General features: G+C 33.8%; 2 protein-coding genes and 1 long non-coding RNA gene across 5 annotated transcripts in view; 2 read left to right on the forward strand and 1 right to left on the reverse strand.

Annotated features, from left to right (window-relative positions):
• Positions 1–576: 576 nt before the first annotated feature.
• Positions 577–7,741, forward strand: LOC134245970 (uncharacterized). 2 transcript variants are annotated; one of them, XM_062728198.1, is made up of 9 exons: positions 577–831; positions 1,717–1,907; positions 2,280–2,508; positions 2,749–2,994; positions 3,131–3,177; positions 3,353–3,509; positions 3,862–3,959; positions 4,725–4,748; positions 6,923–7,741. In XM_062728198.1, exons 1-9 carry the CDS (start codon positions 624–626, stop codon positions 7,214–7,216), a joined length of 1,494 nt encoding a protein of 497 aa, XP_062584182.1. In that variant the 5' UTR covers positions 577–623; the 3' UTR covers positions 7,217–7,741. The 2 variants fall into 2 exon arrangements, with proteins under 2 accessions (XP_062584182.1, XP_062584183.1); XM_062728199.1 differs by lacking the exon at positions 4,725–4,748 and having other exon boundaries at positions 580–831.
• A 5,582-nt stretch (positions 7,742–13,323) lies between these two features.
• Positions 13,324–25,810, forward strand: part of LOC134245972 (peroxidasin-like) — a 40,852-nt gene continuing 28,365 nt past the window's right edge. Inside the window, exons 1-2 of one of the 2 annotated variants that reach the window (XM_062728200.1) lie at positions 13,324–13,835; positions 25,437–25,508. In XM_062728200.1, the coding sequence (XP_062584184.1) occupies positions 13,666–13,835; positions 25,437–25,508 (242 nt within the window). In that variant the 5' untranslated portion in view covers positions 13,324–13,665. The remainder of the gene's footprint in view (positions 13,836–25,436; positions 25,509–25,810) is intronic. The other variant, XM_062728201.1, reaches the window with a different exon arrangement.
• LOC134245969 (uncharacterized) lies at positions 21,646–22,641 on the reverse strand. Its single transcript, XR_009987560.1, has 3 exons — positions 22,456–22,641; positions 22,118–22,221; positions 21,646–21,898 (listed from the first exon to the last, which is right to left on the reverse strand). It is a non-coding gene; the product is annotated as an uncharacterized LOC134245969 (long non-coding RNA).

Raw genomic sequence — 25,810 nt, forward strand, 5'->3', positions numbered from 1 at the left:
GCCAAATTTTCTCCAAATTGTTGTTAACATCCATATTTACAATTTCCATTTCCTGATCCATTGGCTTGGACATGTCTCATAACTGCAGAACAAAGATGTCACTGACTTACACTGCATTTTGAGAAGACAAAAACAAAAAGGAAAAAGAAAATGTAATCAGCAGAAATTCAACATATTGTAGTTGAATATTGAATTCATTTCAAATGGGAAACAATAATTTTATTACATTTGTATATATATTTTCACTTTGAACCCCTTGAAATCTCAGAAAATCCTGGTCCCCTCATGAAATAAATTCCAAGTCTAACTACAAAGCATTGAATACGATCCAATGATGTCGTCAATGTGTGTCTATATCCTCCAAACTGTTTTGGTTTTCACAATATTGTATCTTGTAGGTGGAAGAATTTATGTCTGGTGTGCACGAGTCTTTTTTTTTCTTTCTTGACATATATGTGTACTATTATAATACTAACAGTGCCCAATCATGATAATGATATTTTAGATTTAACTTTAAATGCACTTTATACATGGCTCTTCTGGTTTCTCTATGAATATAACAGTTGTACATTTTACCCAAGTCTGATGTATAATACAGGAATGCATTGAACTGCTGAATTTGCATGCAAATTTATCACATAATGGTCCTTATGTATACCATTATAATACAGGTGGACCGATCCCCTTGGAGGAAGAAGTTCACAACAAGTACGCAGTTAGAGGGCATAGATACTTTATTGGTTGGGGGACTGATTCCAAGTTTGACTGATGTGATGGAACCAAAATACGGAAACCCCAACCTGACAGTGAACTTCACTGGATGTTTATCAGGTATATTTGGGAGGTCAACAAGTCACAAAAATGAGATAAACCTACATTTTGTCACATTTTGATATCATTACTACATTTTTCCGGCAAAAAACTGTAAACTCATTACCGTACATACTAGTTAACGAGCCAAAAACAACTTTTACCGCTAAATATATTTAGCCAGGTATGTCGGTATATGAGTTCTAATCAATAGAATTCACACACTATCTAATCAGAAAGTACATATATACAATAATTTTGTCGAAATTTAATTATTTAGCGTTTATAAACATTATGGCCAGTTTACAATTTGTTACAAATCGAGGGAATGAGGCTAACTTATATTGTTATAAATATAGAAAAAATAAGACTTTCAAAAACTCAAAATTGTTAATGCGTTGTAAAAGAGTTTACAAAGCAGTGCAAAACAGACCTCGACGATAATTATTGGTTGATTTAATGCAAAAAAACAACATCCTGTTCAAAATAGTTTACTTTCACCTCCTCTTGGTGAGCATGGTTTACAGATGTAAAATATAGATTAATGCATGTACATGTATAGGTTTACAGTCCGCATAAGTGGCTGGCTAGAAAGAGGCAATGTAGCGGTAATGTACACTTTTTTATGTAGCGGTAACTATGTTTTGCTCATTTTTGTGGATTTGGCGTGCCATAGGTATATATCTTTTTTTTGTTTTCAAGAGAAGAAAGTCTTTGAGAGATCAAGAACAAGAGATTAAAAGCAAAGTTTGAACCATCTCAGTCAAATTCCCAAACAATATGTATCTTTTAAAAAGAGACACCTGTATATTATGTATAGAAAAATTGCAATGTTTATATATTGTAATTTTGAAGATTAAAAAAAAAATATTCTACAATAGATGTAGTAAGTTTGGTTTTTTTCAGATGTCAATTACAAACCAGTGAGAGGAGGCTCCTTTGAAGTACAACCCATGAAACAGCTGAGGGACCTTAAGAATGGCTCCATGAGTGTGTACGGGCCTGAGGTTCCTCAATGCTCACCTGTGGACTATGACGATCATCTGGTGTCCACAACATCCACAGTCTACGTACCTACTACAACAGCTAATCCACTGGTTAGTGCACAGTCTTCAGCAGTATTTTGTGTTGTTTAACAGAGATTTATGTAGTAGAGTTGTTGAACCTTTTGGCCTTTGGGATTATTTTAAAGACCTCACTTTGGTCATTTTGACATAGTGATGACAATAAAACCTACTTTTTGTGGAACTTGGGTATGAGAAAATCTTGATGAAAAGGAATTTATTATCTTAACCCAAATCACAATACCTTCTTATATTGAAATAAAAGAATTTTAGTTACATGAAATTATAAAATGGTGTCCAGTTAACTTCCTTAGCAGCAAGTTTTATGCTAGCCTAGTAAGTTATATTGTTTTTTTAACAGGACTTTTTTTATTTAGATAATAAATTTCTATTTGTTTACAATAGTCTGGTGTTACAATGCCACCCTGGGATGTAGGAGGCCCCAAAATTTACATCATTGGAATTGGAAACAACGGAACAACTCCACCGCCACCTACCACCACCACTTCTACTACCACCACAGTTGCCATTGTCACCACTGCGGTAGACCTCCTTACCACCGAGGAGGGACCTACAAACATAACACTGTTAATGGGACAAATCACCACAGATAAAGTGTCCTCAATGACTATCTGTAAGAGAACTCTTGCCTACTTATAATGCCACATTTTATATGTACATAAAATTGTAGATAAAGGAATTTTTTTAACTTTTTAAACTTTGTCAATGATTCAAATTCAAAGTTCTCCCAATTGTAAATCTTTTGATCATGAGAACAACACATTAAAGTCATATGCTGATATTTTGGGAAGTCCAATAATGTAGTTGATGTCTTTTAACCGAGTTTGTAACAGTAAAGGATATTATTTTCCAGTGATAGTGTCTACGTTGCTGGCTCTGCTGTGTCTTATAGCCATTCTGATTGCTGTTGTCATGAGACGCATGCGGACTCGTTACGTCACGTACGATGTCCGCAAGAAATACAATTTTGATGACTTTGAGCTGAAGGAGCCGCTAAACCATAACATGGAGACATACAGCCCCGCTCCCCCACCCCCCAAAAAAGACATTCATATCGCCACATGGGATGAGTTCAGCATGGTGTCAGCTACATTAGGATGTATGTATGGAAAAAATGATTTTTGTTATTTATCAATAGCTTTCTTTCATATAAGCAGAAACATAGTTGCATGGCTTTCTTTCACATACGTATTCAGAAATATAGATATTATAATGCTTAATGTTTTTCATTGTAGCAAGTAAAAAGAAACAAAATGGAATTCTCCCAGGAAAAGTTAACACAGTAAGTGATATTTATATAAATGTAACAAACTTTATTGAATAACAAAAGATTAAATTGATTAACCAGTAGTAGTATCTTAATTTCAATGCTCATTGACTGAATATGACATTGAGTTGAGGTCCCGGCACATGGTGTCATTTTCTTTAGGTTTTTATCCAGTTTTGTTATTTATTAGTTACCTGCAGACGTGAGGAACTTAGAATACCCAGTACAAACTACCTTCCTACCAGACGACAACACAAAGTACCCAGTATACAGCTGTAAAAAGAACAGGCCTGCTTCTTCTATATCAGAAGTACTGGAGGAAATGGAGAGGCAGCAAAGAGCTAAAGGTCTGTACACTGAAGGCAATGTGTAAATAAAGATAGGTTTATCTAGCTCTCTTGCAGACAAGTTTTGGGTAAAACTGCACATGGTGTCATATATAAACTGTTTCTCTTTATTTCATTCTCAGTACCATCTTTTGGCCATGGATAACGGTCACTCAGTTGTTATATTTTATTTTAAGTGCACCAGTTGACTAAACAAGTAGTTTTGTAAGCTTATTGATGTTAAACCAAAGCTTCAGTACATGTCTTTATATTGTCCTTATTCTAATAATGCAGGTGTTTTGCTTTTGTACGTTGTTTCTCATACACAGCTATTATCTCTATCTTTGAGTTCAGCCTGTAATTTGAATTTTAGAGCTTGGTGCTGACCCGGATCAGTACGAGGAACCAAAGTCCCACGGGGAGGGGGATCTGGAGTGGGACCCCCTGGTCGACCACACCCCACTCACCATGGTATGTATCGACTTTAACTAGGTCATTGTAGGTCTTAACTTCATTGTCAAGAAATGCAATCTTTCTGTCATTCCTAAGAACAATGGTATTTAACATTTTCATTTATTATTTTAATTACATACAATTCTGTCAAATCCTAAATGTCTTTTTTTCACTACAACACTGAATATAGTATTTCTCTGTATGGTATATATCCTAGGAAAACCTAAGTTTAACTGTCATTTGGTACTTTAAGTGTATTTAGTTCGATTAATACTTAATTTCACAACAATTTTGATTAGATTTGCATATGCATGATCTATGTCCTTCCTGGGTATTGTAAGCCTGATGAATTACCCCATATTTCACTTTCACACTCTAATTGTAGATTTTCAAGAAATAACATCTCTTTTATTTATCATTTTAAACTCTAGAAAACATTATACCCATGTTTTATCTGACATTTAAACTCTGGAAAACATTATTCCTGTGTTCTGTTGTTGGATACTTTTTCATTATTCATTATAAAGAAGCTACAATCAAAATGATATTTAGGCAAGGAAAAAAACAAAACAAAACAAAAACAATCCCCCAACAAAATTGATAAATAATGTATAAATTTAAATAAATCAGCTGCAAGCAAACTGAAAAGGGTTTTGAGCTTTTATTGTTGTGTGTTGCAAAGTATATATAATTTATTTGAACAAACGCTTGTCAATTTCGCTGTAAAACCAAATCCAGACCTTGATTTTTATGCAGAATTTGACTTTATCTCTTATTCACCAGGGAGTCCCTGACACTATTTATGAGGTTTGTATGTTTTGTAGTCATATCTTGCAACAGAGCAAATTCTGGTTACAGGACTTGGGTGGCTCTATATGCAGATCTCTAACTTCTCTATCAGTCTCTATTTTAGTTCTCTGTGTGTCCTAATACTTTCTCTTTTGTCTCTCCTTCAATGTCAACTTTTGTTTCTTTTTAATCAGAATGAAGATTTCTTCACCTCACTGTGAATCAATATAGATTTTTTTTTTTATAGTTTTATTGTATGATGTTGTAAGCTAGAATTTATTTATTATTTTGTGAATAATATCACTTTTATTTCTGTTGTCACTGTAAACTTTATATGTGCTAGTTTTAAGAGAGAGAGAAAGAGGATTTATCTGTATGAAGATCTTTCTCAGGTCTGCTTGCCAAATTATTGTAGAAAAAGAATACAACAGTATATGAGGCAATTAAAGAAGCTTTTGCAATGCTTAATGAAAAGGAATTGTCCCAAAAAGGATTTGGATCCCAGACGAGTGTCAGCTCAAACTCTAAATAGAGGGGTACTCGTGCACTCATGTATCTTCAGCTTAAATCCCATTCTTTGAAGCAATATAATTCTTCATTTTAATATGGGACTGTAGTTTATTTAACTGACCAGGAATCATCATTTACCCCACCTCTGTCGATTTTTCCATGAAATCCTGGCTTACGATTGGTTGAAGACTGTCACGTGAAGGCGATGGATTACTTATACACGGTTGTAAATCTATACCCGGTCGATGTATTACGTCACAAACACAAACGTGACGTCATAATAGGCACAGTATAAGCGTGATGAAGCATTTAATTAGCAGAGAAAACCATTTATAAACTACAGATAAAACGTAACTGTTTCATCGGTGGGGTAAATTCGTTACATAGTCTTTTAGTGACAAGGTTTGGGATGATACCTGGTTAGTAAATTTCATACCTGGCGAGGCGGAGGGAATCATCATATATGGTTTTTCCATACAATCATAACACTTTGTAGACCCACAGTAGGAAAAATAAATTTCAAATGGTACAATTTTTACATGAATGGGTAACCCAGTTATTTATGCAGAAAAGAGCACAATTAGTGTAACACTATATAGCTGTAGTTCCTATGGCAAGTTTATTTGGTTGAGGCTTTATTGTTTGAATTGAGAATTGAACTTTTATTTCTATTTTATTTACAAAATATGAAAGCATGATATTTATTGAAAAACTCTCAAAACATAAATTCCATATGTTACTTTTTGGAAAAATAAGTTATACAGTAAAACTTGTTCAACTCATTATTTTATAATCCAGAATATTGCTTATCACAATAGAAACAGATCTGCCTATCACAAAAGAAACATTTCATGCCCTTCAATAAATGAAATTGTTTTGAAGTTCAGATTAGACAATTTAATTACAAATTTTACAGTACATGTATAATGTTTATAAAGATCTAAGAAAGACAAAAAAATAATGAAACTGCATGTGAAGATTTATATGTACTTGGTATGAGAGATGGGAAATAATTAAAAATCTTTAATTTTATCGAATGTCCAGAAGAGAAAAAGATGTGAAGGAGAGATTTCCTTTAATTAGCTAACTTCTCATGTTAAAATTTACAAGCACTGTAGATCACTAAATTTTCGCGAGATTGTCATTGATTCTTTGTAAGCGAGACATAATTTTCACGAATAGTTGTTATTCTTCTATATAATCGTAAGGAATACTTTTATACGCGGGAATTAAATTGTCGCGAACGCATTGTCTCGCGTAATTATGCGAAAATTAAGTTCTCGTGAATAAAAAGTGATTTACAGTATCTTTGAAAAATCCCTTTAAACTGCATTTACTTGTTCAGTTCAATCATAAAAAGGAATGCTTCCTGATAAAGAACAAGTTAAGTCATGACAAATGGCCCCCTTTTAATGATTTCTGCTTTAGCTAGAAGATCCGCTTGCTTTTTTAACATATCATTCAGCTTTCAATGATTTATTTGTAATTTTAATCTGTCAGCTCATCTACATGTAATACTTTGACCTAAATGCATCAAGTTATACTTGGATTAATATGTTTTGTAGTGGCTTACAGTTTAAAATGTCTTTCAGTTATATTAATTGAGTTCCTTGCTTATTTTAGTCGCTGATCTAGTATTCTAATTTATGCGCATTAATTAAGACGTAATTAATAATTTACAGACTCAGGATGAAGATTCGGATGGTAAGAGCCGAGCCACTTCCTGCGAGTCAGAGGATCCTCTGAAGATTTTAGAACAACAGCAAGATCTCCTTCACGAATACAATGCAGACAGCGGCTACGAAGCAGAGTCCCAGCGGAACGGAGATGAAGATCTGGACCTTAACGAGTCCATAACCCCGCCCACCCCTGATAGCTCCAAGCTGTATTATGACATTACGGGGGTGGAAGGGTCCCCTCAGTGTACCTCCACCCCCCACAAAATTATCGTGGAATCTGAGGAACAGTTTGTCTAGTCCGAGAGTTCCAGGAAATTGTCGAAGTGTTGATTTTTTTTTTCCTTGGTGCTTTTATTTTAAAATTCAATGTCTCATTTGTTATAAAAATTTTATGCTCATTTAATTTAAGAATATACTGGATATGTGTTTTAAAAACATGTATCCTTGCTGATAGATGTTTTTTAATGTGTTCAAAGTTCACTGAGAAAGGAAAGGGATCTTAGGTGTGTCCTACTCAATAAATTATTGCTGTGATCAAAATATTTAATCTTCAGCAGAAATTTGATCATTGAATATGTGTATTATCTTTTTTCAACATGTAAAACAATCCATTAGTTGTTTGGTTTCTTTTTTAATTGTAAATTGTATGTCATTCCAGTTTGCATGTGAAGTGGGATTGAGAAAAAAAACTTGCAAGATACTTATAAAGTTCAAAATAAAATATAATGTAATTTCTGTGCAATTTTTGTGAAATTTGGGGCTTTTAAAGGGCAGGATTTTTAAACAACTTTAACTTTTGAGAAAAAAGTAATGGTTTAAAAATACAGGTCATCAAGGTTTATTTCTTTACCAAAGAATAGTTTACATGGCTGTAGAAACATCCTATTTTATATTTTAAGGTGATTCAGAATCAATTTGAATAATTTGTTGGCATTCAGCTTAATTTACATTGGGGAAAATACTAGTGGTATTACACATCAAATTGTGAGTGTAGAATTATTGTGCAAATTACAATGATTTTAACCACAGACATTACCCATATATGGTAAATTAAGCACATTATAAAATGTGAAAATCAATGAATGTGTATTTCTACCTCTGTCATAGTGGCTTAGATATTAATGTGTATGTTCAGAGAGGGAATTTATTTAAAAAGTGAAAAAAAGTGCTTTGTTGAAGTTAGTTCTTTAACTGTGTTGTGACGCCTAATACTTATACAAGACAATTTTAGTGTATGTATGTTGAAAATTGTGTTATTGAAGTTTTTATATTTAAACATTCCAGTGCTGATTTCAGCTGTTTATATTTATTGAAAGAAATGTACTTTTTATGAGATGTGAATTTTTTCTTCTCCATTCATTAACTGACATGAAACTGAAATCAATTCACTATTTAAACTAATATTGGAGCAAATCTGTGCATTTTCAACCCCAAAGAATCTCAAATGCACGATTTCCTTGAAAGAAATGAATTTCTTTCATTAATCAATATGTAGTAGGTAGGAGTTGTCTTTCCTGCTCTATGCTTTATGTTCTCTTTTTTCAAGGCAGCATTGACGTAAAGTATTGCAGAGATATATAATTAAGCAATATATAATTAAGTGTAATATAATTAAGATATATGGATGGAGTTCACATTTCTCACCGTGTATGTTACCAAAGAAGTGCAATAAAATCCACTACAAAGTTTTCTGCTGCTTTTGTTTTCATATTACATAGAGGAAAGAGGACAGACCAATATTTAACATGTGCAAAAGATTTTTTTTAATTAACAAAGACTAGTTAGTATTGGGAATGTTAACAGTGCAGACTTGAATATATGACCGTCAAGAACAACTGTCATATGAAAATAAGTTTACATACATGACTGGCAAGTTTTACTTCTGGCAAAACTATTTCGTCTTTTTAAAACACATCAAAAACAAAATAAAAGGGGCTTTACCCCTACCTCACCCCCTACACTGTTCCGTCCGATATCTGCTGACCCCCCCCCCCCCCCCCACCCACGATGCCGACATGTGCATATTCTTTCCATAGCTACATGACCTCTAACTTTAAATCTATAATATCACTTTTCTTTTGGAATTGTAAATGTTGATACACTGTATTTCACTTATTTGTACTAAAAAACAAGATAACCCTCAAGTGTTTGTAGAATGCTGCGCTGATTGCAAAACAGACGCAGCTGACGAGACATTGGCAAGCCATTGAACTAAATCTACACTGAGAAAAGAAGTACTTGAACCTTTGAGAATAAAAGTTCTTTTTGGGTGTCACGAAGGTAGACGATCTATCGCATTTCCACTTTTTTTTCGAAATTTGGAAATTTGAAAAAAATTTAAAATGTTGGCTGGTTGCGATAATCCAGAGTAAGATAGCCCTGTAATAAGATTAACCTTCAAACTGCTGAGTACAGAACTTTTAAACAATTGCGCGGCGTCGAATTCTACGCTTCGACAGTAAAATGGCATTTCATCAATTTCTTTTACAAAGTATCCTTTTTTTTTAAATTGTTTAGATGCCAAAAGTTTCATTTCAAGATTCTCAACAGACTGTTATTGTCTAGTCGACGAGGGTCATAAACTCACAATCAAAAATGTAGCTTCGTTTTTCAGGGAGAGGGGAGGGAGGGAGTAATTAACATGTACCCCAAAAAAGGTTTTTTTTAAAAATTCGGAGGAAGACTTTTTTGTTCCCACATTTCTTTTTAAATCTTTGAAAACATGGGAAAGTTTTACCATATTTTGCAAAAAACAGGGGGGGGGAGGGTATTGATTGATTATATGTTGTTTTACGTCCCTCTCGAGAATTGTTCACTCATATGCATACGCCACCACTTGCCGGTGGAGAGCTGCAAATTTTGTCCTTTATTCCACACTTACGGCCATTGAGCAGCGAGGGATCTTTTTCGTGCCAGCACCTACTTCGACACGGGACCTCGGTTAATACGATCTCATCCGAACGCTCTTCACGTCCTACAGTGGGATTCGAACCTGCGACGAAAGAATATACGCCTAACCTTGCTACTCTAGAGCAGACCACTGCGCGTCACGCTGGCGACTAAAAGAGAGGGAGGGGTTCAATGTATAAATCCTTTCCATTCTGAATTAGCGCCTAAACATTTCTGTAAAAGGGAGGGTGACCACTTGTCACCCAGTATAGGCGCTTGCAAATGCGACAAGTACGTTTTAAGGTAACATTTTTATATCGCTGCAGGGCAGCCATGTTGCATCGTTTTTGAAAGGGGGGAGGCAGCCAGAGAAAATTTTTTTTTACTTACTTGAAAAAGTTGACAAGCGCGCGAAAATCCTAAAAAGCCAACTTTTTTTCAATGCCAACTTCTTTCAGTACCAAAATTTTGAGTATTAACACTACATTTCCCTTATATCAAATTCCGAAAATCCTAAAGTTTTCCAATAGTAAGAGTAATGTTGGGAAAAAAGTGGGGGGTTGGGGGTTGGCAAGGCCCCAGTTGCGGGGGGGGGGGTTGAAGCCAACTTTTTTTCAATGTCAACTTCTTTCAGTACCAAGTTTTTGAGTATTCAACACAACATTTCCCTTATATCAAATTCCTGTAGTATAAAGTGTGGGGGGGGGGGGGGGGGAACCAGCCTTTCACTAAAGTTTTCCGATAGTAAGAGTAATGTTGGGAAAAAAGTGCCCCCCTCCCTGCTTCTACGTGCCTGCAGGGTATGTATCACGGACCGGACTCCTGCAATTTGTTTCAGTATGCTGTCCCTAAACACTTGAAATTCATAAAATTTTATAAAAGCTATCTTGAGGATGGAAAAAGGGGGTTGAATAACCTAAGAAGTAGATGATTACATGTTTTTCGTATTTTAACACATTGTTCACAATATTTTTTTGTAGTCTTCACAATGTGAACAATTGTAGACATACAGTGAAATTACAACGAAATGAAATGCCAGTGTCTACTACATGTGAAACGCTCCCCCAATGTTCTGTCTTGATGCGTCTAGATATACAGAGAAATTCCTCCTGGTTGTCAGATATAAAGAACTGATTGTACAGCATGTATAAAAACGTCTTGAGCAGATCGTTTTGGCAAATGATACTGCAATTACTGTTTGCATAGCATTCCCATGGCTGGGGACACATGCCAAGACGGATCCATGTTTGATATCTTTATGTTGGAGAGTTAACTAGAAATATACAAGCCTTTTAGACTGAAACAGACATACACTATATATGATGACCAAATCATTTGAAATATAACCTGGGCAAAGGTTGCATGTTTGAATCCAGGGATATTTTTCTGGGTGTGCTTACAAACCAACTTTGGCATATTTTTTTAAAAATTCGGATAAACTAGGACAAACAAAACTTATAATTACAATAACGTTTAAGAAATCAGCGAATTTAAAACTATGTCAAGTTATCTAACTTGTTATTCTCTGAATTAGACAACTTTAATGTAACATGTGCCCAAATTTAAAAATATAAATCTAGTTTTGGGGTATGAGGGAGGTGGTGAAAGTACCCTATTATGAGCGGGGGGGGGGGGGGGGGGGAGTCCAGTGTCATTTTTGTTTCTTGTACTAAGTATAAATTAGCCGCGTTCTTCATAATGCAGTTTGTACACTATTTTAAATATAGCATCTTATGCAACTGCCGCATAAGAGCGTTTTCTTCTAGTGAACTTTCAATATCTCGAAGGCCATATGCACGCCAAAAGATAGCAGAGAAGTTAGACACATATTGGCGACAATATGTGCACATATAATTTTTCAGTCGGCGATAATATGTGCCAATGATCGACAATATGTTTGGATTAGATACATAAATGTCGTCGACGGTATATTTGTCCTCTACAAAAATTGATTTTTTAAAATTAATATTAGTATATGACAATTGAAAAATTAATATTTTTGTAGGTGACATATTTGTAGGGCGATAATTTGGTATACAAACAATGATGTCGCCGTCCTCTAAATAAATCGTTGACGACAATATACAGCTTATCCACATATATTGTCACTTGTCGGCACGTATTATCGCCGGACTGTTTACCGCTTCCATTCCACAGATCACGTAGATGAAGACCGTAAAGCTGTCATTTATTAATTAATTTCGAAAAATTTTTATTCGCGTTTTTTGCAGGGGGTGACTGATTCCTGGTTTAGAATTCACGCCTTGGGCTTTATTAAGTTTATGAACAAATTGAATTACATTAGACTCTTCAGTGAAAAATATATACTCAACTGGAGTGATATACAAACACTGAAATGTACTTGAGAATTAAGCATTATTAAAAACCGAAAAAAAAGAGGACCCACACGACCTATTAGTCTGTTATTAGATTATATAAATCCATTGCGCTCGAGTATTAGGATAAGCGAAAATTCAGGTAAGTATTTCTTTTGAAATCCAGTTTTTAGTTGGGGTCGACACACGTCTGACTTTTCACCAAATAAATGTACCATCAGATCCAATTTCTATCACTTCTGTTTAATTAAATGTTACCTAGATAGGACCTTGCCGGTAAAGGCTTGTTCATGTTTTTCTTCCATTAAAGTGTTTCTATATTAGCGGACATCGACGTTTGGCCCGACCCTTGCGATCGTTCACATCTCAGGGGTTACAATGACATCAGAATTAGCTATTGTGACATCAAACAGAGGTTGAAACAACTTGGTCTAGAGAATGGTTTAGAGAATGATGTGTTCAGTTGGTATAAGAAAGTAACAAAGCATCAGGAAAGGGGGGGGGGTTAATTTCTCTGTTAAATTATTTTCTTTTCTGAACCCTTTTACATAAATGCATTAATTTTTTTTTAATTAGATTTAACCCAGAAATCTTAAATTTGTGACGCTTTTCTAAGGATACATACTACATGTACTAACAAAGTATTTGATGGGTGGATTAGTAATATTTATTTTTGGACTTATTTTGATGGTTGATGATGCATATTGATATTTTAAATATCGTAGATTGTTTATGGTGTTCATTTTTTTTTCTTTTTTCGCCACTTTATAACTGTGCCATTATTGAAAGACTTTGAACGAAAAACTGAATTTATGCCGTTAAACTTAATTGTTTTACTTATTAATATACATACCAATTAATTTAGTTATTTCTTGATTATTTGTATCATTTGTCCTCGGAATGAGTTCAGCTTTTCAAAAATTTTACCTTTATATTCTCGTAATTATCAAAGGAATAAAGCAGATACTCAGTATATGTTTGCTTTTTGCACAATGCAAGTTCAATATTTGATAAAGTAAAAAAATCTTCATACATTTCTTCAAATCTCTCTCTCTCTCTCTCTCTCTCTCTCTCATAGATCTTTTGATTCAAAACTCCCTTAAGTTATACGGTCTGCTTGACGCTTTTTTTCCAGTGAAAAGCAAGGGGGCAAAGGCTTTCAATTTCACGGAACCATTTTACGTGCAAAAGTAAAGGGGATCATACACGTGATCTATGCCCTGCTCCTCACAGTTAGCGGGTTAGAAGAGGCACCCCCAGAGTGCAGCGATGATCCACTGGCGTTCCACGTAATCTTATGCCTGTCTATTAAAGCGTCGAGATGCGAGTTCGTTTGACAGAGAGTACGCGTGTTTGAGTGGGTCGGACGGTATTATCCTCGCATAACGTGCGCTCCAATACAAAAATGTCAACACTGTGTATTACGATATCGATCAGCTGAGAGGGGGAGACACTGTATCGTAAAAGAAAAAAAAAAGTTTGTTCAGTTTTCAGAGAGTTGTAAAAATTTGGGGAGACACTATGAAGTGGCCGCATTCTCTGTGGATGGGGATTTTATTGTGTGTTATCAGTGTACATTCTCAGGAAAAATGTCCCGAGAAATGTGTGTGCATTCGAGGTTCCACGGTGCGATGCATGTTTCTGCAGTTGGATAGGGTGCCTATAGGAATTCCCACGTCTACAACAGTTTTGTATGTATATTTATATTTTTTTAATTCATAAATATTTATTTACAGTGTTTTGTTCATATTTTTCAAAAATAACACCTGGATAGCAACGGTAGTCGGTATAATAATGAAAAGAGATTTTTTTTTCAATATAAGTTGAACACAAAAACTTTTTTCATACATTAACAACATATTTGAAAAATAAGGTTCCCCTCCAGTAGTATTTGACGTTTGGGTGAAAAATTGCCCAGCCACTTTCACAGAAGGGGCACCTGTGTTTTTCACCTGTGTTCCTCTTATCGAAATGATAACACACCTACAACTACCTGTTCAGAGGTGCTCGCTCAAACATATCACTTCCAGTTGAATTTACCGTCTATAAACATGCATGTCACCAAGCATGTTGTGTGGGACTCTTCTGTAAACTTTTTATGAGAAAAAACAAAATTGAAAAAATTAGCATTTTCTTACTGGCTTTTTATTCTGTTCAGCAATGCTGACAGTTGTGAAATATGTAAATGAATTTTGCTTGGAATTAAAAGTCATTCTGCTTAAAGAGGATTTAAAAATCTTTATACTGAATTGATCTATGAACTAAACTTTTTTTTTCATTAAAGCCATCTGTGGTGTAGCTGTTAAGCTTTAACAAATATATGTAATACTTTCAAAGCATTTTAGTTTACAAACGACCTTTTTTTATTTTGTTATCTAAACATTTTTTTACCACTCATTTCTTAAATTAGGAAAGTATAAGGTTATTTTTTATTTAACGCAGTTAATTTTGAAATGAACAATTTTTTTTGTCCATCAAACAAATTTTCAAATTTAATTTGACCTTTTAAGATTTTCAAACTTTAATACTTGCATTATTTATAATTTTTTTTAGTAGAGCAGAAGTTTTTCTTTCATCTTAGATTTGCATTTTCAGTGTTGCACATCTAGGCTACAAATGAAGTGATCAATTTTCAAAATTTATGCAGACATATGTCTTGTGAAGGAACATTTGGGTTGAATAAACCAATTTGAGAACTTAAAAAAGTGCAGAGATGTATGAAATTTACATGTAACGTAGGTACATTAGTTTAAAAGTCAGGTATTTATAGGCTATTAAGTTCAAGGCTTTCATGCATGAATCAAATCCCTATAGAATCTTTCCATTATAAATGCATGTTCTAATTTACTTATGCATTGTGCTGTGGAACAACAAATCGGGCCACTTTAACTCTGTCCGTCTCTTTAGAGAAAACATATGGCTCGACATGGAGAAAAGAATCTCCAAATTACCACCTGTGAGGAGTTGTTTTAAGATAATCTACTTATCTGGAAAAACTAGATGTTATCACAATATTTGTTTATGCAATCAATTATTTACACAAGAATAAACCTTCGAATATATGGCCAGGTTACTCTGCCTCAGGCCTGGTTGTTTCAGTTGAAAATCCAATACAGAGGCTTTGTTATCTTGTTTTATATGTCTTGGTCTTTAACTTTGATTGTCAACAGCCTTAATCCTTCTTTACTGGAATTATGTCTGAATCAGACACCACCACACACACTTGGTCACTGTAGATCTATTCAGGAGCCCCCCAGTATAGTTATAGAAGTCTGCCATAGCAATTATACTTCAGATATTAAAGTCACAAATGGCTGCTATTTTTCTCCCACTTTTTCCCCTCAGGACTTGTATGTGAGAGAGTAATTTTCAATAATTGGTGATTATTTACAGAGATCAAAAAATTTTATGGAACATTGAAAATCATACTGAGATATAATGTGTTCTTAACACTAGACAAAGATTCATTGACTTTCTACACTAGCTAGCTGCCACATGTTTAAATGGGTGATGTGTCAGTTTCCAATCCCTGGTAAATCCTTATAATTTCACACATTAAATTATTAAATGTAGGATTAATTCAGGTCAGTGAGAGAATATCACCTTTACTAACCCTAATGTACCCACTAATGCCAGTGAGATCACTATATAGTTGGAGGAGGGATTTATCATAACATTTATGAATACCACAGTTTCCTTTGTGTCCTCAATGGTAGAATTTGTAATCACTATTTTATAAGTCTGTTAAAAATATGTGTGATGAGTTTAGGTTCACAGAAGTGGTTGTTTTTTTTCCTATTTATTTGGAGTTACCATGCACTGACTGACTTAATATTTAATTGAAGAATTTGACAACTCCATGGCATGGTTGCCAATTTCAGCACCATTGCTGACGTTGAGCTTACTTCAGCAAGAACTGCAGCCAAAATCAGATTCACTTTTGGGGTGCAGTTATTAAAACATTTCTAGATTTCTTATGTATGGGGGATACCATTCTCTTTGGAATTAATAGTAAAATCTGCATGTATCATTGTGAGTGATAAGTATTGAAATTCCCTCTTCCCTCCCTTCTAGCTGCAGATCTGTAGCTCTCCGAAAAAATATATTGATAGACCGGAGAGCTACAGTGCCACCCATTGAAAAAACTGTATATTTATTGCGCACAAAAAAGTGCGCTGTTTCTCGATTTATTTCTCCATGTTTTTAAAACTGTAATCTCAAATTATTACTCACCGTGTGTTCCTAACATATTCTTTCATTGTTTCCACAACCAAACAATCTACATAATTGTTGTTAATAGCCATTGCAATCATCGGACATTTCGCTTATTTATACTGCCATTTTGGTTTCAAAGATATATTAATTAATAACAATTTTAATTAATATACAAAAATAAAGCTACCTCCCTTCATGTTGGAAAATCTTTTACAGATATATTAATTATTAACAATTTTAATTAATATTAAAAAACGAAAAAAAAATGTTTAAAGAAAGATCTACAAATTTAGGAGTTAAAGAGAATGGAAAGCCAGCTGGTATGACACAATTTCCCAAACTAGCTTGTAGCATGCAGAGTCAATTTTTTGTGAACCAGTTCACCTTCTTTGTTTTAGTTTGAGCTGATTCACTGTTTTTCTCTGCCATGTTTAATGATAAGAATTTGGCTTGACAATTTATTTTCCGAATTGTTCACATTGTCACACTAAGCTCCGTTTATACCAGATCAAGATAAATATGCCAAATATTTCGACTGATTGACTAAACAGCGACGACACTTCAGGAGGTGACGATTTCCTATGGTAGAGGGGAAATTGTTGAAGATTAAGTCATTTGTGTTCTGAAGGGGGTATAATTATGTAACCATCAAACTGAAAAAGTAGCCATTTAATATGAAGGACTTCCTTTCTTCTTGAAATGATTAAATAGGGAGTTTGTTCAGAATTTAAAAAGGAAGGTGAACACAGTACAAATATGCATCAATTAAAACTCTCCCATTTTTATAAAGAAAGTTGTTGACAAAGGATTTTTTTTTTTCAAAAAGATTTATTTTTTTGTTAGTCTTAAAGATTCAAATATCACTTTGTCTGCATGGGGGGAAGCAATCTGGGAAATGTATTTTCTTTTTGCAGCATATCTCCCCTGGGGTACTCAAAGGAAATTTGAACATCAGTGTACAATACATGCATGTATTCATTATACTTGTTCTAGAATTTTAATGTGTCTGTTCCTTTTATGAGAGCTGTATATTTAAGAATTAGATTTCTTGGTAGGCGTCAGGTTAAATTTGTCTGTGACACCTAGGAACTTTAGCAATCTCATTTGTCTGGCACGGACAGAAATTTTATTGGGGGAGGGTCTTGTTAAACAGTTGAATTATCAAATGAGTCCTCTTTAAATGGCATATTTTGTTTGACTCTGGCAAAGTTTTTGTCTATATGTAAATATACTCTGTGGTACGCTCGGGTCATGAATGTGATTTTTATAATGGCGAGTTATCTTCAGTCAATGTGTACTGACAGAGTGCTAAAAATAATTATGGTATTGGTGTACCTTATAAGTGCAATTGGTAGGTAACACTTAAGTGTAAAAACATTGCAGATTCAAAGAAAGTTCCTTTCAAATTGAGTATTAAGGATTAAGTGGGAAAGATTATAGCTAGGATATATATCTTGATTTTCAAGCATCTTTCTTTAATATGGGTTAATTTCAAAGGACCTACCATGTAAATTGCACCAACTTAAAAGATGCATGCTAGCTGGTAGGAATCAATGAAAGTATATATATAATTTCTTTTCAAAAATTTTTAATTCAATTTATTACTTATCTTTCATGGAAAAATTCTAGGTTAAACCCATGCATGAATTTTTCTTCATTAATACTCATGTTTAGTTAGCAAAATCTTCAATATTTAAATATTTGACATTTTTCTCTGCTGAAACACTGAAACTGAATGAAATTCATTTGTCTAAGTAGGTGCTGAAGTTAAATAGCCCCACTGAAGTGACAGAAGTTGATAAATGAATGTTACAGGTCTGTAAATGGTCACCTTTGGTCATTGACCATGGTCACCTATCACTGGGTCACAGCGAGATTCTCACTGGAACATAAATTATTTCTACCTAAATTTTAACATTACTATTCAAAACTGGCAATGAGGTGTAATGTGTCACAGTTTGGTTCTAAAAGAAAATTTAATTCATGCAAACATTTATTAATTCTTTTGTCATCCAAGTTCAAAAATCATAAATTTTAGTAAAATTCATAAAATTTAACACTAAAAAATAGATATATAATCTAACAAACAGGATATCAAACGCTTGCTATATCTCTTCCTAAAATGACCCAAGTATGTAAATATTAAAGTTGAAGTCAGAGTAAGCATTGCAAAAGTTTAGTTTTTTAGCTCACTTGAGCTTTTCTGATCACCTGATGTCCATCTGTCTGTCCGTATGTCTGCCCGTCTGTAAACTTTTGACAGTTTCAACTTCATCTCAAGAACCACAGGGCCAATTTTAACCAAACTTGGTACAAAGCATCCTTGTGTGAAGGGGAATTTAAATTGAGAAACATGAAGGGCAAAGTCCCCTTACAAGGGGAGAAAATCAACAAAAGACAAAAATAGGGTAATGTCATCAAAAAATCTTCTCAAGAACTACTAGACCAGTAAAGCTTAAACTTATATGGAAGCATCCTGGGGTAGTGTAAATTCTAAATTGTTAAAATCATGACATCTGGGGTTGGGAGGGGCCACAATAGGGAATCCAAGTTTTACATAGAAGCCTTATATAGGAAAAATCTTTAAAAATCTCCCCAAGAACCACTGGGCCAGAAAAGCTGACAATTATGTGGAAGCATCCTTCTAAAGTATTCAAATCACGACAGATGGGTAGGGGGCCACAATGGGTATAACAAGAGGGGAAATCTGGTAAAAAAACTGCATTACCAAAGTTACTCAGGTGAGCAATGTGGCCCATGGGCCTCTTGTTTAGGTTTTCCATAGAAAACACAGACATTTGAAAAATTTCAAATGAGCAAAATTTTGGTAGACATTTGTACATTAATATTAAGCACCTCTTCACAAAGAAATATTTCTTTTACCCCTCCCCTTCCACTTGAGTCCAGATTTCAGTTTTTTGGTAAGAAATTAATCTGACCTGTTGAAATAAATATAAAGCCTATATGTTTTATATATATATATATATATATATATATATATATATATATATATATATATATATATATATATATATATATATATATATATATATATATATATATAAAGGCATGGCAATTTAAATACCTAGGAAAAATAAAATTGAATTTTTTATACTTTTCTCCATTTTGATGGAAATGGTTGTCATTTAAAATTTTTGATACAGAATGCCCAACTGGACTTGATAATGATAATCATCACTCTAAGAGCCACAGCTGTTCATTAATGTGCATTACTTCCTTAATTCTTCCTCTCAGCAGCTTAAGGAAGCTCACCAGAGAAGTTGGGGTCAGAGCAGGGACATGTAGTACTGTGGCTTGATCCTTGTAGAGATTCTGATCTTCATTTCAAGATTTTCTGTCTCCATTCATAATTAAGACTCAAATCCCAGACAAATTGATTGGCATGTGACCGTCTGTCCTTCATTTCCTATTTCTTTGACACATTATTATTTTGGGGTATCTTTAAGCTTTACTGATCAAAGGGTGTCTGATGTCTGTCTGTAAATTTTTCACATTATGGACTCCTTCTCTGAAGAACCAGTACGCCAAGTTCAACCAAACTTACCACAAAAAACATCTTTGGGTGAAGGGAATTAAGGTTTGTTCAAGTAAAGGACCTTGCCCCCTTTCAAAGTTAGGCAATTAAGAATCAGTGGAAATTTAATGGCATCTTTAAAAACTTCTTAACTGGCCAGAAAAAATGAAACTTATTTGTGATAGGCTTCCCAAATGAAAAAAAGGGGGAAACAAAATACTATAACAAACTACTTACAAAACACATGTTTTGAAAGTATTTTGATAGTATAGCAAATCACATGCAAATGAGCTAACAAAACACTATAACAAACTACTAACAAAACACTTTAACAAACTACTTACGAAACACTCTAACAAACCACTAACAAAACACTCTAACAAACCACTAACAAAACACTTTAACAAAATACTTACGGAACACTCTAACAAGCTACTAACAAAACGCTTTAACAAAATACTTACGAAACACTCTAACAAACTACTAACAAATCATAAGCAACAAATCATCAATAAACCACTAAATTTGAATTTTTAAGAGAGATATAATTATTAAGCCATTGGCCACTTCTCCAAATCACATACATTTTCACAGAATTTTCAAGTATAATTATAATTCATCATTTAATCCAGTGCTTAAAACTGATATAAGCTGGGTAGTATATGGATTAAAGGTCAATCTTAACATGAACAAAACCCCAATAAAAACAGGCCATATATGTACAGATCCACATTCACAGATTGAAGGTTACTGTAGTCCAGCATAAAAGAACTTTATGTCATGCAATAAATAAATACCTCTGTTATATCCAGATTCATCCTGATTATGCTTTTTCCAATCAGGGATCAATATACATGTATATACTTTACATGTCCCTTCATCAATCTCTATGTTTCTCTCTGACCTAGTGCTGGTGGTTTGAAAATTGGCGCAAAACTAGTAACACAGGATGAAAATAGATAAGTTGTTCTTGGAAGATTTTACTGCACCTAGATAATTCAACCCTAAACATGTCTGTTAATCAAATGAAATGCTAACAAAATATTACTTTGATGCAGACAAGTATAATGAAACACTTTCAAAATGCAATTTCATTCTGCAGAGTGTAAAGAAACCCGCACCTCAGATCTCCACATTTTTTCCTTATTCAAAATAAGGAAAAAATGCGGACGGGAGTATTTGGACTAATTTTCCGCATTCATTCCAGATTTTCGTAGATTCAAATTTCCAGATTTTCTCCGTATTCAAAATATGGAGAAAATGTGGATGGGAGTAAAATCCGTATTCTCTCCAGATTTCCGCATTTCCATATATACAAAATATGGAGGTATTTACTTGGTTGATAAAATGCGGAAATACGGAAATCTGGAGAAAATACGGAGTTAATCACATGGTTATAAAATGGCTAATAAAACCGCTACATGATGCATACATACATAAATATTTACAAAACCATCAACAATGTGCAAAATTATATACAATTTATTTTATCATTATGAGAAAAAAAAACATATAAATGAATGAACAAAATTACACATTACGTTCATGAGCAATGTATTGGATCTTATATCTTTGACAAACAAATAGGAGCATGTATGGAAAAAAAACTGGAACTCTTATTTAAGCCACAAGTTCATCATGGAAAAAATGTGGCATTTTTTAATATTCATATTAAATAAATGGAAATTTATTCATTCTATTTAAGCAAAAGTGTGAGTGAAATGTTCAACACTATTAGGTATTGGGGAAAAAATAACAACTGACATAGCATTGAATATTTACAAAACAAGAAAAAATTTTAGACATTTTTTATCAATCTGGATCACATTTGCCATTTTCTACCTGCATCCCTGATTCATATTTCTCACAATTCAATTTATATTCTCAGGTCTGTGCTTTACACCCATCTGTCCAATAAAAATTTTCTTCAGACTTCTTTGTAATTTGTAAGGTCTCTGCATGTTTAATTTCTTGCAACAGCACTTGCGGTCAAATTGGCAAATCCTATCAATTAAAAAAAAAGTACTTAAATTATAATGGTGCGATATTAATAAAATTTAAATTCATTGCTTTTATTCCTTTTAAAATCTTTTTATAAACACAATTTTGGGTTCTTCAATTTAATATCAATTTGTTTAAAATATTATTTATAATAATGACAATCATAGTTGACTGTTTTTAATTAAACAAGCAATAAAAAAAGAAAAAAAAGAATATATATACCTCAAACATAACCATCCATGGACCAAGCTTTAAGCCCGTTAAAATCGCAGTAAGTTGAATAAGCACTTATTCTTTTTCAGAAATCTCCTCCTCATGCACAGACACTACCAAAAAAAAAAATGTATGGTAAATCATTGCTAGAGATTACACCCCACGGCTCCCCAAAATTAACACCTTTAATTGTGGTTAACCATAATAAAATTCTATGAGCTGATTGAAAGATTTGAATCATGGGCATATTGGCTGAAACGTACGTAGCCTGGTAGCTCAGTCCTAGGCCTAGAGTATTTATTTTCATCATCACAGTGACACACGTTAAAAAAATATGAGTGACCTACCGCATATGAAATACGTGTATCTGCATCTTTTGGTTGATACAGCAATACGATCTCAGGCTGTCTGGTCAACAAACTTCTTCCTTTAGACAGAGCAGACGTTGCAACATGGAGGCCAAGGTTAAATTTTGGCGGTCTGTTGTTTAAATTAATTGATCACTGAGCCCGACTTTTTGAAACATTCTTCCGATCCCGATAAAATTGTACATAACATTCAGGAGAAACAGAAAACTGCTGTTAACTCCAAGACAGTTTTTATGCACCCAAATTTTTTCGGGGCGCATATTGTTTTTGTCCTGTCTGTCTGTTTAGCTGTATGTCTGTCTGTTTGTTTGTCTGTTGTCAACTTTAACCTTCGCCATAACTTTTGAACTGTGAGACTTACAGACTTCATATTTGGTATGGATACTCCACTACAAAAACACTTTCAACTGACACCAAGGTCAATGACCTTATGACCTTGATTGTGACCTTTATGCTAAAAATAGCTTTTTCGAACTTTCGCCATAACCTCTGAACCGTGAGAGATAGAGACTTCATATTTGGTATGCATACTCCACTAATTAGGCACTTTCAACTGACACCAAAGTCAATGACCTTGTGACCATGACTGTGACCTTTATGCTAAAAATAGCTTTTTGGAACTTTCGCCATAACTTCTGAACGGTGAGAGATAGAGACTTCATATTTAGTATGCATACTCCACTAATTAGGCACTTTCAACTGATACCAAGGTCAGTGACCTTGACTGTGACCTTTATGCTAAAAATAGCTTTTTCGAACTTTCGCCATAACTTTAAAACCGTGAGAGATAGAGACTTCATATTTGGTATGCATACTCCACTAATTAGGCACCTTCAACTGACACCAAGATCAATGACCTTGTGACCTTGATTGTGAACTATGTGCTAAATATAGGAATTTTCGCCATAACTTTTGAACCATAGATGATAGAGACTTAATATTTGGTATGCATACTACACTAATAAAGTGCTTTCAAATGACACCAAGAACAATGATTGTGTGACCTTGACTGAGACCCATTTGCTAAAAATTGCTTTTTAGAACTTAATGTTGCCGCCAGGTGCTACTGTGTCTCACAAACACATCTTGTTCTTGATGAAAAAATTCTAAGTCCAGAGCTCCGTATTTTTTCCGGATGAAAAATATTCTAAGTTAAGAGTTCAATATTTTTCCAGATGAAAAATAGACTAAGTCCAATTCTCCATATTATTTCCGTATATTTTCCGGATTATTTCCGTATATTTTCTGCTTTTCCGTATTGTTAATTTTCTCTGTATTTTTTTCCACATTTTTTCCATATTAAAATGAGGAAAAAATGCGGAATAATGCGGAAATCTGGAGATCTGAGGTGCGGGAAACATTAATAAAACACCAACAATGTAATGAAACATTAACAAAATACCATGTCACTCCATCCTGTAAAGTCTTGCATTGATGTTTCATTAAATGCAACACTTTCAAAACATACTAAGAAAATATAAAAGTATGATTTGTTAGTGTTTTGAAGATATTTTGAAAGTATTTTGTTAGATTTCTTTTTCATTTGGGTTCATTACATGGTATAGATTCAACTTTATTCAAAACATAGAATTTTGTGACCTGCCACTTAACATTGTTAAATACGGGTACTGGGTAAAAGTTTTAACAATGTGTATGCGATTGCAAATTTCATTAGAAAACGGCTACAGTAGCAGTTGTAAATATTAAAAGGTGATGACCCTTTTCAAAAATAGTGTTATGGTCACTGAACTTAGTGCAAGTAGCTGATAAAAGCCCAGCTTGAATCTATAAGGGCCACTGCGTGGTTTATGGCTTCTAGATGCACAGATGATAGGAAGTGGTGACAAATTAGTGGGAATGTTTGACTTCTCTTGCCTTCAGCATCCATAAACACGTCAATCAGTTAGCTGATCCTGCTGCTACTGCAGAAAATGTGGTGTACGCATTTGCATCCAAAGCTGAGCTTTCTGCTGCACCTGTTGAAGTGCTTTGTGTTTTGTTTTATTTCTAATGTATTCTGTCCTAGAAGAAAAGAAAACTGTTAATTCTTTTTGATTTATGTTTTCCTTTCTGTTGAATCATACTAAATGCTCTTTTTTTGCCTAAATATTATCTAATCTAACAATCTTGTTATCATGCATAAGTTGAAAAATTCCCTAATGCTTTTTTACACCAAGAGCTGTTGTGAAATGACTAAATGACTCAATGCTTGCAATAACAAGATAAAATAGAGCCCTATTACTTGCTGTGTATTAAATTGGATGAAGGAGGGGACTTGCCAAATAATATACTCTCTGATGAGCCACCAAGTGTCTGCTGGATTCATGTTATACAGTATCAATGAAACTAGAATCAAAGAAAGTGCCTGCCTGTAAAGAGGCAGAGATAATGTTCTGATTAGCAAGATGAAGTCCCACCGTGCTTCATAAACACGCACAGCAAGTGGCACATGGCGTCTCTGTATTGGGGGGGATGGACAGTGAATTCCCTGCTCTGACATCATCCCCAGACACCCACAGCTGGTTAATTGCTGCCGGGATTACATAAACAGATGCGATATATCAGGCATTTTACAGCTTCTTTTCAAAGTGTCATAAGTTGTTTAAAAAAGCTCTTTAAAAGATATATTAATTATCTCTTACTGCATGGTTTATCATAAAAAATCCCCCCTTACAGATGATGTAAGCCGGAAGATTATTTGTGATGTATTGCGCAATATGTCTCTCATGCAAACAGCTGATTTATATTTGAAGGGGAAGGAACTATTTATAAATTCCATTTTCCAATGAGTTGTAGCCCTTGACACAATTTTCAAACTTGAAAATTTATAAATAATATTTTATTGATTAAATACTGATACATGTATAAGGTTGTTTTTCTTATACTAATATCATAAGAACTTAATAATAAATTTTTTAATGCTTTCTTAAAATTGAATGTTTTTTCTATTTCTTTTTCAGAGATTTAAGATTTAATAGAATAAGAAACATTCCAAAAGGAACATTTAGACAATATGGAAAAATAACCACTTTGTAAGTATGATATATCTTGAATTTATTATTTTAAAAAATCACAAGATATTAGCATCTATATGTCTGTCATTATTTCTATCAGCTAAATATATCAATCATGTTGTAAAATATGTAATTGAAAAATAAAAAAGTAAATTGTTTTATATTCATATCTCTTGTTTTAAGACACATAGTATGAGAGGCACTAGGGTCTGTATAAAAGAATTAAGTGCTGTGTTTTTGCCCTATAAATTCAAAACAGGAACACAATTATATGTGCATGACTAAAGATGAACAGCAGTACATGATCATCATCCTCCTTT

The sequence above is a fragment of the Saccostrea cucullata genome, unplaced genomic scaffold (assembly GCF_032062105.1).
Source record: "Saccostrea cucullata isolate Sc308-1 unplaced genomic scaffold, CSIRO_AGI_Scuc_v1 ctg2431, whole genome shotgun sequence".
NCBI lineage: Eukaryota > Metazoa > Mollusca > Bivalvia > Ostreida > Ostreidae > Saccostrea > Saccostrea cuccullata.